The sequence below is a fragment of the Aplidium turbinatum genome, chromosome 10, assembly GCF_918807975.1.
Source record: "Aplidium turbinatum chromosome 10, kaAplTurb1.1, whole genome shotgun sequence".
In the NCBI taxonomy this organism is placed as follows: domain Eukaryota; kingdom Metazoa; phylum Chordata; class Ascidiacea; order Aplousobranchia; family Polyclinidae; genus Aplidium; species Aplidium turbinatum.
The window spans coordinates 13523828-13540172 of NC_137481.1; the positions used below are offsets into that span (position 1 = coordinate 13523828).

Here is a 16345-nt window from a genome sequence, read left to right on the forward strand (position 1 = left end):
GCACTACATTTATTACAAGGATAATCAGTTCGACACCGCTCGGAAGCGTCTTTTTTAGACGAATTTTAAACTGGGCTGCCCAGTGCCCAGTTCAGTAAAAACTGGAGCCGGCGGACAAATTTAACTGGGGCATAGTTGGGGCTCAAAATATTTCCCATTTGTGATCCAGTTGTACCCGCTGGCTGAGACATAAAGTGATTTTTCTCTCTTGAGAAAACCCACCACGCAACAGCAGTTCATTTATGTTTTCCTCGTTTTGCCAGTAGCCTATTTGAAATCCCTGATTTGAACAAACGTTTTGTGTTTGCAGAAAACTTGTTAGCTCGCAAAACCAGCCACTTTTGCGCAGGTTTGCTAGTTGGGTTGTAGCCTATTCCAGACTAAGTTATTAGAAAAAAAATAATAATAAAAGGATATGATAGCCTACTACATGAGTAGTCTGCACCATAGGATAAGTTACATCTAAAACAAACTGCACCGTTTGAATAATCTTCAAAACACGATACATTAAACAGCCTAATAATTGGGGTGGTGTTTGAAGTAGAGGTCTATCGATAATGCAAGAAAATTTTTATGAACAACAAAACGTTCTATATTTGCTTTGGAACTTCCCACCATAAAAGCTCCTGAAATCTGGTGTTGTTTAAACGTTCTTCAACGAAACGTTGTGACTAAGTAGAAACGAACACACAGTTATTAAAAAAGTACAGCCTAATTAGATTGATAAAAAGGATATCTGGTATTGTAGGCTAGTAGCCAACAATACAATGTTCGGCTTTACGTAAGCTAAGGTTTATTATCAATACAGTTTACAAGCACGGTAATCACCTACTGCATGCACAATATCTATTAATCAATAGGTAATACTAGGATAGGATTCAACAGGTAAATGTAGGCCTACAATGAGGTTGAACTACAAATGAAGAGAGCAAAAATGATGGGCTACTGCATATCTAACGGTAATGGAATGAAACAAGGTAAGAAAAATATTCTTGCAATAACTTACTTTAAATACGCACGCAAAGTCGTTGAACAGTAATTGAGCACACAATTTCAAATCACAGACTATCGTAGTGATCACAAAACAAATTGAAATGTTAGACGTAGAAGTCTTCTTTTTGATCATTAAGATCCGATCAACTTTTTCGCAACAAATTAGTTGCTTGGGAGGCAGTCATTGCTAAAAAATTACTTCATTTCATTGAAGCTAGAAGCAACAGCTTTTTTGCTCGCTTTATAGATTGCAAAACTTTTCTCTGTTAAAAAGCTGCTTATCGCCAGCAACGCTGACAAGCCAGCCTATAGAGACAGCCAATGAAGTATGAACACAAAAAGAATGGTTGCAGAATTAGGTGAACTGCGCTGTTGCTAAAATGAAACTACATAAAGCACAGGTCTAATATTGCTGAGGCTGGGGCTGTCACAAAATGAACTGTAAATAGAAACGTGAAGAAACAATATAAACAATGCATTGCATGGATTACTGTACATTATTCACACTTTGTCTCATTCTCTCTAAAATCCGTAACTGCTTCTTCCAGGAACCTTTCTTCTTGGGCTGAAATCTGGACTTAACGGGCGTTCATCGACTCGTACGCCACGATCAGATAGCAATCTTCGCAAACGCACAATTTCTTGCTTGTACCTACGTACGTAAGAATGTTTTAAAAAGCTGATTACGAAATCGTGTCTGGCAACCCTGAGAATGCACAGTTGACTTTCCTGATTGACCCGAGACTTTGGATGGCGCAGATACTTAGAAGTGCTGCTCCAGATTAAGCCAGAAGTGATACGATAGCCTACTACTTTGTGTACACAGTGTAAAAGCTTTATCAATGACAATAATGCACATCACCTGTTCAAGATTGGTAATAGTAACAAAGCATGTGTGGCTACGCTACTCACAGTAACTGAGAATTGACAAAACTTTAAGTTTACCGAGTGAGATGAGTGTCTATGTATTCTTGTTGTTCTCGCAATTGTTGCTCAGCAACGGTTGCTCTGGTGAGAAGATCGGCCCTTTCACGCTCCATGTGCACGGTGGCACTGAAGTCATGGCCACGCAAGGGCGCATCACTGCCACGGTTGAGTGAACTTACAGGATCGTAACCCACGTGACCAGTCTTGCGTAAAGGTTGCCTGAAAAATTGTGAAGAAACATTGTTGAAAAACGTTATTAAATGAAAAAGCATGTGAAGCATTTTTCTTAAAACTCACAAAGCTTTGCCCATGTTCTTCTGCTTCTGCACTTCAGCTTTTGCATGCTCAGCATCAGCTTTCGCCTTGGCAAGAAGAGTGCGAAGTTTGTTCAATTCAAGGGTGTTTTCCGACGATAATTCGTTTTCTGTCACTGTCATCTCAGACGGATCAGGGCCCAGATTAACAGGAGGTAGATGGGCGAAAGGATTTTGTTCGTCTTGTCTGTCGCTTTTGGAAAAGCTATTTGAGCGGAGAAGTTGCAGCTGGTCTCGTAAAATTCTGAAATAAGTCATAGGTTAGTTATAAATGTTTTCATACGATATAGTTACATTCGCAAGTAAGTTTACTGAACAATACCGATAAAGAAATCTGAGAAAATAAAGAAATCAATGCGATAAACTGTTGACCCACTGAAAGCAGTTGAAAGAACGCATCACACCATCGTTGCGGATAAATTTTACAACCTTGGAAATCTTTTTTTGTCATTAACACAAAAAAATTGTTGCAGTGGTATCAAAAATCATGTAATCACAATTTTATGCCAACAATCTAACAAAAAATATCCATTTAATCAAAGATACACACAAAGGGGAAGAGCGGATAGGCATACCTACCTGTAATGAATCAACAACTTCTCGTGACGTTGTGCTACTCGTTTTGATTGACGTTTATAGTTTCTGGCGGCGTTGATCAGTTGGTCCTCACGTGATCTGAATGCAGATTTCATTTCCTACAAAGAAAAAGTTTGTGATTTTAATAACCTTCTGGAATTATAGAAAGTTAAATAAATGCTGAACATATGCATCAGCATTATTTACTTTTTTACACATGGCTGCAGCATTCATCAGCCAAAATTGGGTAAGATTAAAAATTGGAAACTGGAGCTGTTGCTAGAAAATATTCGATAAAATTTTCAACAAAGTCCACACAATAACAGTGTTTACTTTAAAAATACCTTCAGCATTCCATCCACATAAATCTTCATGGCAATGCTGTTATCTTTTTGTTTAGTGCTGCTGCCAGATGAGCCGTTATCGACGAAGTTCTGAAGACAAATTTACGGTTTGAAACAGAGAAGTTGTAAACAGACAACAGCAAAATTCACTATAGAAGATGACTCTTTATTTCAGAATCAGCGGCGGATCCGGGGGGGGGGGGGGGGGGAATCGGGGTGATTCCCCCCTAGGTAATTGTCCGCTTTTCTTGCTTTGTACTCTCGCCTTGCTACTGATTCTTTTTGCAGTTGTAACGATAGAATTAGAATACAATTGCGCAGAACTATGTTTAGGTTCATGTTTAGTCAACCTTGTTTTGTTTTGTTTGTTTAGCACGATTTTAAGTTGATTAAACCCAAGTGATGTTTCTAGTTTGGTTTATATCGTAACAATGACTTTTGTATGTAATGTCAACTAAGCTAAACGCTATTGCAAAAATCACAAATAAATCGATTTATAGAAATCCCAACAACGATCAATATAGCATGCGAATAAATTTTTGAAAGCGAATACACGGTTTCCATTGTTTACAACCTATTTACTGGGGTAGGTTTCGTAGAACAAAACAAGCTTGAGTTTAAAATGTAAAATAATAAAGCTCTACTGCAGCGGAGAAACGATTCCCACCGCAATGTCTTGGACGTATTTCCACAATCTTTTTCTATAATCTTCGCTTGCTTCTTTGATCTGCTGCTGCAAGTGAGAATTCTCGTTGGCTGTTCGTTCCTGCTCTTCCTTGCTGGAGAGTAAGAGCTGAAAAATGAAATTATCACGTTAGCGTGAGTTTAAACTGCAAATGGTTCGGTTTAATATGGCTGCTTCGAGCCCAACTTTCCTGTTGCAAGCTTCAGACAAACAATTAAACGTTCAAATTAAATGCTTTAATTTAGGATTTTCTTGTAAAAAAAACAACGTTTACGATAACCAAAAAGACGCAATAAGCGGAAGCCGAAAAAGATAATCCCCACTACAGGTTGCGCCACCACACAGCCATGCTAATACTGTATAGTGCAGCGGTTCTCAACCAGTGGTCCGCGGGCATTTGCCTGGTGGTCCGCGAGCAAAGTCTGAAATCGTTGTTTTTTAACCCTTTGCATAAAAGTTGTTAATTTTATCAAGGCTCATCCACTAAATTGTCGTCTCTTTGCTTCATCATGTTCGAATGAGGATCTTGATCATGAACAGCTACTGATGCATACATAAATTCGCTGGTTATCAAGGGGAAAAGTGTTTAACAGACTGTTTGAGTTACGTTATGCTGCGAGAGAGTTTCTTGGAGAAAAAGTCCGGGCTTGTTGCTCATTTCAACGATAGCTTTTGGGTTGCTGTTCTGGCTTATTTGGCTGACATTTTTGAACAACTGAATAAACTTTATTCATCGCTGCAAGGAAAGCAGATAAGTTTAATTACGGTACCATCAGTGATAAAGTGTCTGCTTTTACCAACTTTGACATGTTTAAAGTGCCCCTGACAGGTTGGATCCAAGTATAGTAACTTTTTAAAGCATTTCCTAGCGCAGAATTACATTTAGTGAACTTTTTAATCTTAACCTCGTAGCTCGACTGGTTAGGGCGTAATTTAATCAAACGACTGCTCCGCAGCGCCAGCACAGGCGAAACTCGATATTTCACTGCTCTGGGACGACTTTGGTGGTATTACGTCATCCTAAGTGGAGGTCGTTAGCAACTGATGAAACAAACGCTTCCTAGATGTAATTGGTGGATCACAGTTTGGTCAGAGTTGGTACAAGCGGTTGCTTTTTCGAAGATTTATTGTTTTTTGCAGTTTAATAAAACTATACTGAATACGTTCCTACAAAACCTAAAATATACTTCAAGTGAAAAATGAAGAAATCGTACCAATCATCATTCATATTTAATTTATCATCACTATTCAAAAATAAATAAAAGTTCTCTCTCTCTCATAATGTGCCTTCAGTTGGCCATTGAAATCCTGTGTAACTGCCATCTGGATCTGGAAAATTGTTTCGGATTCGCCAAACAATGCATGACGGCATCACAATCCGATTGTTGCTTCCGAGAGCATCGCCTTGTAGTATACACTCCATCACATGCCTGTAGGCATTTTTACTTGAGTGGAATTAACAAAATCATCTTCAGTGAAGTGAACATATACGACTAGTTTTGTATGGCCCATCTCACTTTCGAACACTTGAAGAAAACTTTGACCATTTTCTTCTCAGTACCTTGTTTTGTGGGAAAGTGGGAAAAGAAAGCACACGGTCTTTGTCACTGACACATAAACAGCAATTTGTAGGCATTGCCTCAACCATAAATTAAAGGTACTGTTTGTGAGATACTGTTGTTACACTGCAAATGGCTATAGCCAGATTAGGACAAATAAAAAAGTATGAAAATTGTAGCTCTATGAAACTGCAATTTCAATTGAATTGAGATGCTGTTTGATAAAATTAAACTCAACCTATTTGATCGAAACCTGATAGTAATAATAAGTTCACTTTTTCATTTCGGTAATTCTTAATTTGCACATGCTTTAGACCAACAGAGCCCCACACATTCACGTTTTGCAGTAGCCGTACCATACTTTACCAAGTTATCACAGAGAAAGAATGTATCCTTCCCGCTTACTGTGACGTCACAGCGGTTTTGCCGTTTTTATTTTCGCAATTGAATGAGTGCCAGATTCGCCGAAAGTGAACGAAAGTTTGCAAGCGTGTAACGTAGTAGCCTGTTGATATTTTTTACGATTTGCTGGTCAGGGAAGTTTGTTAGTGTCATCTTTTTGGTATCTTAGGTAAATTTAGCGAATTTATTTACCTGTCAGAGGCACTTTAATCAATTGTACGAATTCACTGAGAAACCAGAAAATGCTGAAATCAATAAACAAATGTTGATGAATTTTATTTCTGACCATACTCAGTCACTGTAGGATCAATTTAACTTCTACCTTGGTGATTTGAACGTTCAGAGTTTTTGATGGGTTCCAGTCCGTGAACTGACCAGTGACACTACTTTGAATATGTTGCATCCATCTGAGAGTGAGCTTGATAAAAATTTTGGATACAAGCTTCACATGAGTATCCACAACTGCCTCAGAAAGCTTTAAAAATAATTTTACCTTTTGCGACATCTTATCTTTGTGAATGTGGATTTTCTGCACTGGTTACAATAAAAACAAAGTTTTGTTCTCGACTTGAAGTCGAAGATGAACCCCGATTGAGTCTTTCAAGTATAACACCTCGTTTGGATATACTGTGGTCAAATGTGCAAGCTCAAGGCTCGCAGTAAATGTAGCAATCTTTCTAAAACCAACTACTGTTTATGACTTAGCAAGCAATAAGTGACATTTGTTCGTTACAAGGGGAGGGGGAAGGGGAGAGAAGCAGTGGTCCGTGACTGAGACACAATTTTTTTAAGTGATCCTTGAATCTCATAAGGTTGAGAACCTCTGGTATAGTGTATACCATATGAAGCGCTGAGAGAAACGCATATATGCGACAAACCTAGCGTGATATGAATCACATCATTACTAAGCTCGCCAATATATGATAAAAACCGAATGTTTTAAAAGATGTTGATGGATTTTAATCGTCATTAAGTAAGAAAGTGACTCTAGAGCAGAATTTTGCGAGAAATAAAATTATGCCTCACCAAGACTATAAAAATTCAAGGTAATAATTCACTGTATTTACTGTATCGCTCGCTTGAAAACGTTCTATTTCACTGAACATTATGACTGAAAGTACCGTACTAATTATCCCCATTGTCATGTACAGCGCCCAGTAGCATGGTTTGACTGTGGATGTGGCGCTATATAAATATTGTTATTACTATTATTATTATTTAGGCTTCAATGGAAAAAGCAACGACTTTGTCCTTACGGTGATTTGTTCAGCATTCTTGTTATTTGCAGATTGAATTCCAGCATAAGCGGTAGCAAGCTGTGACTTCAACTCAGCCAACCTTCCTTCCAGTTTCTTGGTTTGTTCATTGTAGGTCTGTTTCATCCGTGACACCACGACGTCCTTCCCACCACGTGGTGTCGTAACAGGTGACTAATGAAAAGAAAATCGTCTTCACACAGTGAATCAATGCAAAATGATGGATTTTGCTCTCTGGGTATTGGGTTGACTTCGTGTGAATCACAAACACTTAGAATGTGGATTAATTCGGATAGGGCTTAATTCCTGGGTAACTATGTTCAAATAAACTGCGCGAGTCAGCATTCCGTGGTTTCAACATTCTTGTGATTTGAAATTTGTACCCTTTTCTCAAACAATCGTAAATATGTTTGGTAAAAATCTTTCTTACTCTGCACACCGGGCAACACGGTAAGCAAATGCACAATATTACTTTGATGTCGCCTTTGATGTAAAAATATTAAAAGTTGTTAGGTCAAAGGGACAATTACATTATTTTCCATTGACAGTTGTGTCACACTATTCACACAAAAAAAGATAAAAACTTACAGGTTCCCACATCTCTCGGTGTAGTTCGGCTCGTCTTTCCTTCAGTTTGTCCAAAACGTCATCGTTGCTTGCCGTGGCTGTCACCTTCGCTTCCCTCAACACCGCACGCGCTCTCTCAAGCTCCTGTGTCGCGTCATCGTGGACTTGCTGTTGTCGATCAACGTTGTCGCGGAGATTAAGGAGAGCCGCCTCGGTTTCAATCAACCTGGCAAGTTCAATCCGCATCTCTTCATTCTTTTTCGTCTGTCAAGAAACCGTTGTCAAAAAACAGTGAACTCAAGGACCTTCCCCACAATGAAGACAATCGGTGATCTACACTAGTAGGACACAAACTGAGAATGAATGATGACGACGAAAGTTCATGACGTCGCAAGTGAAGGTACAATGAGCCATGGATCACTGAATTCCGTGATCCGTAAATTAAAAAAACAAACGCATCAAGTTTTATGACAGCAGAAACCTCAAGTTTCTTGTGCTTGTAGTCTACCAATGTAGTGATGAAAATATTTCAAACAAACAAAAAACCCTATGAGATGCCAACCTGAATGGTAAGTTGTTCTTCCTGAATGAGAGCCTTTTTCTTTAGCTCCACAAATTCATCCGCGATCAACTTTCTGTTTTCTTCGAGTTGCCTGGTATGTTCCGCCGAGAGGTCGTGAGTTCGCGCGAACTTGTTCCTCTCCAGCTCGAATTCAACCAATTGGTTTTCCAAAGATAAGACCTGAAAACACAAAACACTCATTGAAATCTCGACTTGCTTTTTGATTGATTATGAGAATCTTCATTTTCGGATTGAAAAAGCTTTTTTTGCAATCTTAATGACAGTTTTGCATAGACAGAACTTAAAACGCACTTGAAAGTATTTTCTTTCCCTTCACTTTCGCTTAAACATTTTTATAAGGCTAAAGTCACGGATTTACTTGTAGTCAGGCGGAACAGAAGGCTGGGTTAACTTTAAAATTTTTCTAATACTCAAGCGACGACTATTTACCTTGTTTTTTAGTTCAAAGTTTTCTGATTCATACTCCTCGGTGATTCGATTGTTTTCGAGCTGTAACTCGACAAGACCTTTAGATACCTGCAAAGAATTAAGGTTAACCCACCCGCTCAGTGAAAAGGATCTAAACAAAAACGTTTCTAGAAAATTTTAACTATGTTAGGTAATTTTCGGCTTTCTGGAAGTAAACAAGACAACACAGCATTTATAATTTTATGTTACAACATCAACAAAATGTAACCTTCAATTTTACTTTATTGTTTAAGTCAAGTGGACTCATCAAATGAAAGACAAGCTTTGAATACAAAATCCGCGACACAGTTGAGAATTACCTTCAATTTTTCTTCTTCACTTGCTACTAATTTGGAAGAAATTTCAGATTTTGATTTTGCGATTTCCGTCATCTTGTCTTGGACTTGCTCCAGTCGTTGAAAAAGTCGGTCGTTTCTTTCGCGCAGTTGTGTCTGCGTGTATACTGCAGTTTAGTATGGATCGAGAATCACAATATCGGCTGATGAAACAGCATTCAAGTTGAATGTATCCGACCCTACCGGTACGATAGCAACTTCAACAACGTTTCATCCTTGCTTTCAGAAAGTTTGAATATTAAAAACAGCTTTTGTTTCCCGTCACAATTGAGTTGTTCTTACATCATAGTTGTATTAGTATTTTTGTGGCCAATTACTATTTCGTACACGCTACAACACAACTTGCATTGTCACTGGTAATCTTCATCAGTTGATCCTGGAGCTCAGGACGAGACATAAGTCCAGCGCCAGCTCCAATGTCTCCTCCTCCAAGCTGGAGCGTGGTGTCAAGCTTCGTGCGGAATTGGGTGATTAAATCCTGAAAACCACGAGTTAAAGAAGTTATTTTGAAACGGGCGTTAAAAAGGGTACAACAGTGCAAGAAAAAAGCATAAAATGGCAAATTTGAGGATTTTTTTTATCAACAGCTAATAGCTATGTGTACTATTTCTCACTCTCTCACCTGAGCCAGGCAATCGTTTATTATGGGGAAGTTTTTAACTTGCGAAAGTAAACCACATCCTGTTAGAACTACCGCCATTACTTCAGGTTTGTTGTTTGAAGCTGGCAGACAGCAAATCACTCTGGTTTTGCAATTTCCTCCCAATATGTTTTCAAGCAAGCTCGTTAGCTTTGAATCGCTGAAAGAAATACAAATAGTAAAAGTTTAAAACAAAAAATCAAACTGTTTACGAGTAAAGAAAGCGAATGAATAGAATATTGTTGAAATAAAAAAAAAATTAAATGCAAAATTTCGTTGTCTTTACTCGCTTTAACATAAGTTTCATGGTGAAGAAGTTCCTTTTCTTTTTAAATCTAAGAAATTCCATTCGTCATGCGCTTAAAACAAAAGCAAAACGCACAGAAATCTTAGAGCGTAAAAAGAGCCGCAAAATTTGAATTACGTGGACTAGCGATATGTTCTTGCAATGTCCTTCGAAGGCTAGTACCATTGGCTAGCGGCTTAAAATATAAATATTTATAAGCGACATTTTGTTTCATAGCATAGCTCGTTTCTTGAAACTGAATAAAATACTTCAACTGAATAGGAATTTTTAATCGTTGAAAAACCCGTAAACTGAAAAGGCAACATTCCTTGACAACCTCCTATAGTGTGTTTCAACTGTGAAAACAGGTAAAAATACTGCTGGCTCTGTGTGAATGTCTTATCCACCTGTAGTTAATTACTCTCGTGGGATCTTGTTGCCTTGCCAGGTCAGCAGTGAGTTTGTTGAAAGCAACAATTGACTTCGACAAGGTTGGACCTTCTCGAACCCTCGTACGTGATAAATCTTCGGCGAGTTTTTCGGCGCCGGGGAGTTTTATTACAGTGAAGGTTGAACGATTTGGAAGAGGATTTTCTTCCGTCATCTGCACACAAATACAGTCCTCATCAACTTGACTTAAAAATGGACTGGAAAATGAGCACTAACTGCGTTTTTGTTACTAAGCTTAATGAAATTCTTGAAGTTCTTCGCCTCATTAGCATAATATTTCACTATGGTAAAAAAATCGTTGCGAACAAAACGTTTTTATCTCCAACCCATGCAATGGACTGTGACAGCTCAAACAAGTGGTCTTACCATAAACAATTCCAATTGAACAATATGTGAAGAAAAGTTATTGGCTAACCCAAAGTCGCTTGTAGCAGTGTTTCTTGACATCCAAGCTTGCCAAAATGCTGCAAGAGATGTACGCAAAGTTAGATTAGGTGACTACTTCGGCAATATGTAGCAACACAACTTTATGGAAATACCTGTGATTGCCTCAGCAGGATTCCGACATACTTCATATTGCAGGTTTTTCACAGACATACCCCGCTCTGGGGTGTAGTGTATTTCCATGGGTCCTGGCATGTTTCGACCTGCAAATCAAAACGTTGTAAAAGTATTTATAAGTGTTATAAGTATTAGGGTGGAGTGAAAAAAATTTTTTTTTTCAAATCAAAAAATCAGATTAACCAAAAGTGGCGTATGGACCTAAAATCAACTTCTAAAAAGGTTTTGGGTTTGTACCACCTACACCCAGGTGGCCCATAATTTTTAAAGGTCATCCGAGGGTTAAATTTCATGAAAATCCCATAACTTGGAAACCGGTTAAGCTAGAATGTTAGTTTTTGGCTTAAAATTTCCAGAAGGTCCATGTTTATATATGCTCTAATGCAACTTTTGTCTCTATTTTAACTACATAAGCTAATAATAATAAAAAATGACATTTTAGTTTTAGTTTAAACTAAAATGTCAATTTATTAGAGACAAAGGACATTTTAGTTTTTAAACTAAAATGTCATTTATTATTATTATCAGCTTATGTAGTTAAAATAGAGACAAAAGTTGCATTAGAGCATATATAAACATGGACCTTCTGGAAATTTTAAGCCAAAAACTAACATTCTAGCTTAACCGGTTTCCAAGTTATGGGATTTTTATGAAATTTGACCCTCGGATGACCTTTAAAAATTATGGGCCACCTGGGTGTAGGTGGCACAAACCCAAAACCTTTTCAGAAGTTGATTTTAGGTCCATACGCCACTTTGGGTTAATCTGATTTTTTGATTTGAAAAAAAAAATTTTTTTCACTCCACCCTAATAAGTATATCAAACCTTTCCGATGCAATCAATTTTTTTATACGTTCTGTAACAACAGACCACATTCAAAAATAAGATTTCATGAAGAGGAAGAAAAAGTAGATTGAATTTATGGAAAAAATGTTTACTATACTAAAAGATAGGCTGACTGTGTTGAAAAAGATAACTCAGCATAGAGAGTGTCACAAACTCCTGCATTTGAACTTTATATAAGCCAGAGGTAAAAATTCCACAAAAAGCACGCAGTGGGCTACTAGACCCACGATTGCATTCAAAATTTATTTAAACATGAACCCAATTCACCTGAAAGAGAGCCTCTGGACGCCATTAGATCTCTTATCAATTCATTGTAAATCTCAAATTGATACAGTAACAATCTACCACGCTCTTCACCCAATCTTGGCGAGTTTTCTGAAGCGGCAAAGGAAGTTTCTGCAAAGCAAAGTGCAGTAGTCAGACGAATAAGTTTATCGGTATAATATTGTTATTGTACAAAGTACATTGATAGAACACTAGGGGAAACGGTAAACTGCTGTTTCGCCTTTATGGACTTTATCAGCATTGCATGAATGAAAGTCTCATGGCTACCGTTGATGCCACGACAACATGCTTAGCGAAACTCAAACGCTTGTTGTACTGGCGAATCATCAGCACAGATGGGCAGGCAGAAGTTGCAGAACGTCCCTTTACAATGTTCAGATCCACATAAAAAGTAATAATTTTACGATGAACAAAGTTAGATTAATGGAAAGCTGAATCTTTGATCAGCTTGCTTAGATGTTACTAAGGCTAGACAGTTAGTACTTTGTTGGCTACGCAAGTACGGCCATAAATTTTTGATACATGACATGTAAAACAAAATTTAAACTGCATGAACCATAAACCTGTTTATATTTCATGCAGTTCAAAGATAGTGGGTTGATGCAAAGACTGGTGGTTAGCACGTGACTTTCTGCAGGAAGAAACTTCAAGATCAAGCGGCGCTGGTTCGACTCTCGGGGTGTGCGCTTGAGCAACGTATTCTAAGGACTGCTCTCCATTCAGCGACACCTAATGAATAGAATAATTCCCCAACAGCACTTCAACAATCGGAACCTTCACTCTGTCAATCTTGGTATTCGGCCCTGTGTCAAAAGCCTCTACAAGTAGACTACACGAAACTACCAGGAATAACATATCAAGGCTTTGTCAGTCCGAGGGCGATAAAGATTCAAAACCAACCAAAACAAACCTTCAATAAAACAACTTTAACAAAAACATATTTTACCAGGATGTTGGGAATTCTGTTGCTGTAGATTTGTTGTTGCATAACTTATAGCTTGTGGAATTATACCAGGCTGAGTGCTGCCTTGTTCACCAACAGTGGTAAATGTTTTGCCACTCCCTAAAAAGATAATGCGGCAGAATATTAACTTGGAAAAAAATAACATGAATGCACTGCACATTTCAGTCGAAATCTGTTGCAGAGCAAAGAATATTTGAGCAACTTGGAGTGGCTATCACTATATTTACAATCAATTAATTACTAAGCTAAGCTAGAATAGAGGTTAGGTGTTTCTTGGTGTAAGAAATATTGGATGGGGAAACAAGTGCAATCTTACACTTGAAATTATTGGTTTTGATAAGCAAATTTAAAGTTTGACTTTCTGTACAACACACATTTTCTTTTTATAAACGATTAACAAGATTTCAATCCAAAAAGAGCAAAAATTTATCAACATCCACAAAGTAGGCTACATCTGACTCGAAAAAGTTAGTATAATTTGTCAGGTAAATTTGCAATTCTACCTAAATGTTCATCAATCAACATTGAAAATAAGTTGACCTAATCACAAACGATAACAATAATTCAAACTCACCACTTTCTCCATAAACCAAAACACAAGTGTTAAAACCAGCAATGAATAGATCTAACAAAGGTTGAACAGTTTTAGAAAATAGATCTTGGTTGGTGGCATCAGGTTGGTATAAAATCTGAAAGCTGAAGCAAACAAAAATATATATACAACATAAATCGAGAAAAAATAATTGAATATTTACAAAGTTACAGAAAATATTTTAAATAAAACTTTGAAATACGGTGACAGGTATTTAAAAAAAAATTAAGACCTACATGTATCAATTTTATGTTATTGAATACATCATGTTTAACAAATAATGTAGTGTACGTATATTCCTCAAAAACTTAAAAAATTTGCAATATCAAAGACATACATGCTATTTAAGATCTTTTTACAAAGCATATTTAATTTTAGTAGGTTACTATTTTATTTACCATATCAGAATTTATTAATGCACATTAAATAGAGATTGTTGCATTATACACCAAAAGCTATATTACAAAATAAATGGCAAAAATAACATAATTAAAAAGCTCCTACAATGGTCTTAGCCCAACCAATAGAGCGTAGCAGTAAGGTGTTTTATCGGCCTACTTTATGGATATGCATTACCAGTACCCAGAGGTGGGCACCCGCTACGTTTAAAGTAGCGCGCTACTCGCTACCGCTACTTGTGCCAAAATAGCACGCGCTACCGCTACCCGCTACCAATTTAGAAAAGTAGCGCGCTACCCGCTACTGCTACTCGGACCAAAGTAGCACGCGCTACCACTACTTCTTCCGCTACTTTTGTCTAAAATGACACTAGGAAACACTCTTCAAGTCCCTAGTGACGCAAAAATGACCTTGAAACGAATATTATCATTCGTTTACACTGTCATTTTAATGTCGTTATAGAAAACACATTCTAAGGGAAATTTACTGTTGCGCATCTTTCAAAAACACGAGCATTTCAAAATAAGAGTCACTAAGTCCCGCCCGCTTTGGCTTGAGCACATCTTTTCCAACAGAGAAAAGTCTCTCCACCGCTGCACTGGAAGGAATGAGGGTGTTGTATTTAATGAACAGATGTTTTAACTCGGTATTCGAAAAGCTCAAGGACTTGCTTCTGTCCGTAAAAAAGGCGTCCACAATTGCTGTTTCCTTCTGCACCGACGTTTCAAGGGATGGCGCCAACACACCAAAAAATTCATTCTTGGAGTCACTCTTCTCGGTATCAACCTGGCTTGATGTCTCCCGCAACAGTCGAATTACATCTGTCGACTTTTACTCGCAGTGCGTCAGCATCATCCGTGGAAACGTAATGCAGAAATTGTAGCCACAACGTCTTGAAGGAGGGATGAAGACATAATGCCATAACGCATTTCATGTCGAAACACTTGTTGAATCGTTTCTTCACCCCTTCACGAACTTTCACTCTCAACTCCTCACAGGTTACAAGATCACTGATCTCGGTCAACTTCTTTGCGCAAATTGTAATGGTTGGAAGCAAGACTCCGTAATAGGCCTTAGACTCGCCCTGGAGAATGTCTAAAGCCTGACAGATAAGTTTCATCACGGAGATATTCGCTGAAAAGACCGAAACTTTGCAACCAAACCGATTATACAGCTGCTTGACCACACCAGTATTGCCAAAAAAACGAGTATTTTATTCACTTTCAATTAAAAAGTAGCAGGTAGCGGGAATGCGACTGAAGAAAAGTAGCGCCTCTTCCACTACTGCTACTTTGGAAAAAAATAGCGCCGCTACCGCTACTTTTACTAAAAAAGTAGCGCCGCTACAAAAAAGTAAGCGCTAAAAAAAAGTAGCGCCGCTTCAAAAGTAGCGCGCTACTGCCCACCTCTGCTAGTATCATACCGTACATGACTGAAATCCCAACAAAAAAACCATTGCTTTAAAGCATATCACCAGTATTAAAAATAATCATACAATCTCACATAGAATGTTTGAGTATTTTGCAGTCAATGTAACACTTTTCCAAATAATTGGTTAAACTTTGGAAGTGTTGCTTATGTGAGGTTTAATAGAAAATGGATAAAAAGGAGTTGAGTTGTTTTCAATGGCAAATTAATGATGTCAGTATCTAACCAAATTAAAACCTATATTTTCCTCAAAAGACATATATACAATAAATTAAATGTCAAACCTTTTTTACACTTTATTGATTTTACACTTTATTTGCTACTGCTTAAATACTAACATGTAAACATGTTCATCAATGTCACATGAAATGTCAACACTGTGACAATTGCAACTGGATATTCCACATTTTCACAACACTAGATAAGCAATAGAGCACACAAATTAAACTGCTTTACTTTGAATAAACATAACATTTTTGGTATTGAACCTAACTTATCTTACCTGTGAGAATTACCACCTTGCTGAGCATGAACCCTTTTTCCATCAGTTACAGTTAAACTTGTCTGTCCCTCACCAGGAAGAGGAGGCCGAATACGACCAACAATATCAATATTCATTACACTTTCTTGTGGAAAAAATTCAGGTAAAAATTATTTTAGTCCATTGATTGAATAGTTTTATTTAGAATTCAAACCAAACATATTTATAAAAATAAGACAGAAAAATAGCCTATCAAACTAACTCAAACTAGCTATTAAATTTAAAGATATGTTATACCAAACATTGAAAAGTTTAACAATAAACAAATGAAAAATAATGCAATTGCAGCTTCCATAATGATTTATCTAATATTACTTCAATAAAGTTAAGGGGGTGTTAGGTCT

General features: G+C 37.5%; 1 protein-coding gene across 1 annotated transcript; it reads right to left on the reverse strand.

Moving 5' to 3' along the window:
• Positions 1-622: 622 nt before the first annotated feature.
• On the reverse strand, positions 623-16124 carry LOC145778190 (uncharacterized). Its single transcript, XM_082589633.1, has 20 exons — positions 15963-16124; positions 13616-13737; positions 13024-13140; positions 12060-12188; positions 10925-11032; positions 10752-10849; positions 10343-10539; positions 9632-9809; positions 9356-9487; positions 8974-9105; positions 8636-8722; positions 8186-8365; positions 7645-7887; positions 7057-7230; positions 3822-3947; positions 3155-3244; positions 2814-2929; positions 2218-2478; positions 1939-2139; positions 623-1645 (listed from the first exon to the last, which is right to left on the reverse strand). Exons 1-20 carry the CDS (start codon positions 16076-16078, stop codon positions 1516-1518), a joined length of 2937 nt encoding a protein of 978 aa, XP_082445759.1. The 5' UTR covers positions 16079-16124; the 3' UTR covers positions 623-1515.
• Between the last annotated feature and the right edge of the window lie 221 nt (positions 16125-16345).

Excerpts from the sequence above, each read along its gene's own strand:
- LOC145778190 (XM_082589633.1), bottom strand. The coding sequence starts at position 16,078 with ATGAATATTGATATTGTTGGTCGTATTCGGCCTCCTCTTCCTGGTGAG. Across the intron at positions 9,488-9,631 it reads TAAACGATTGCCTGGCTCAG|GATTTAATCACCCAATTCCG; the intron begins GTGAGAGAGTGA and ends CGTGGTTTTCAG. Across the intron at positions 3,948-7,056 it reads AGAATGCTGAACAAATCACC|CTCTTACTCTCCAGCAAGGA; the intron begins GTAAGGACAAAG and ends TTCATTTTTCAG.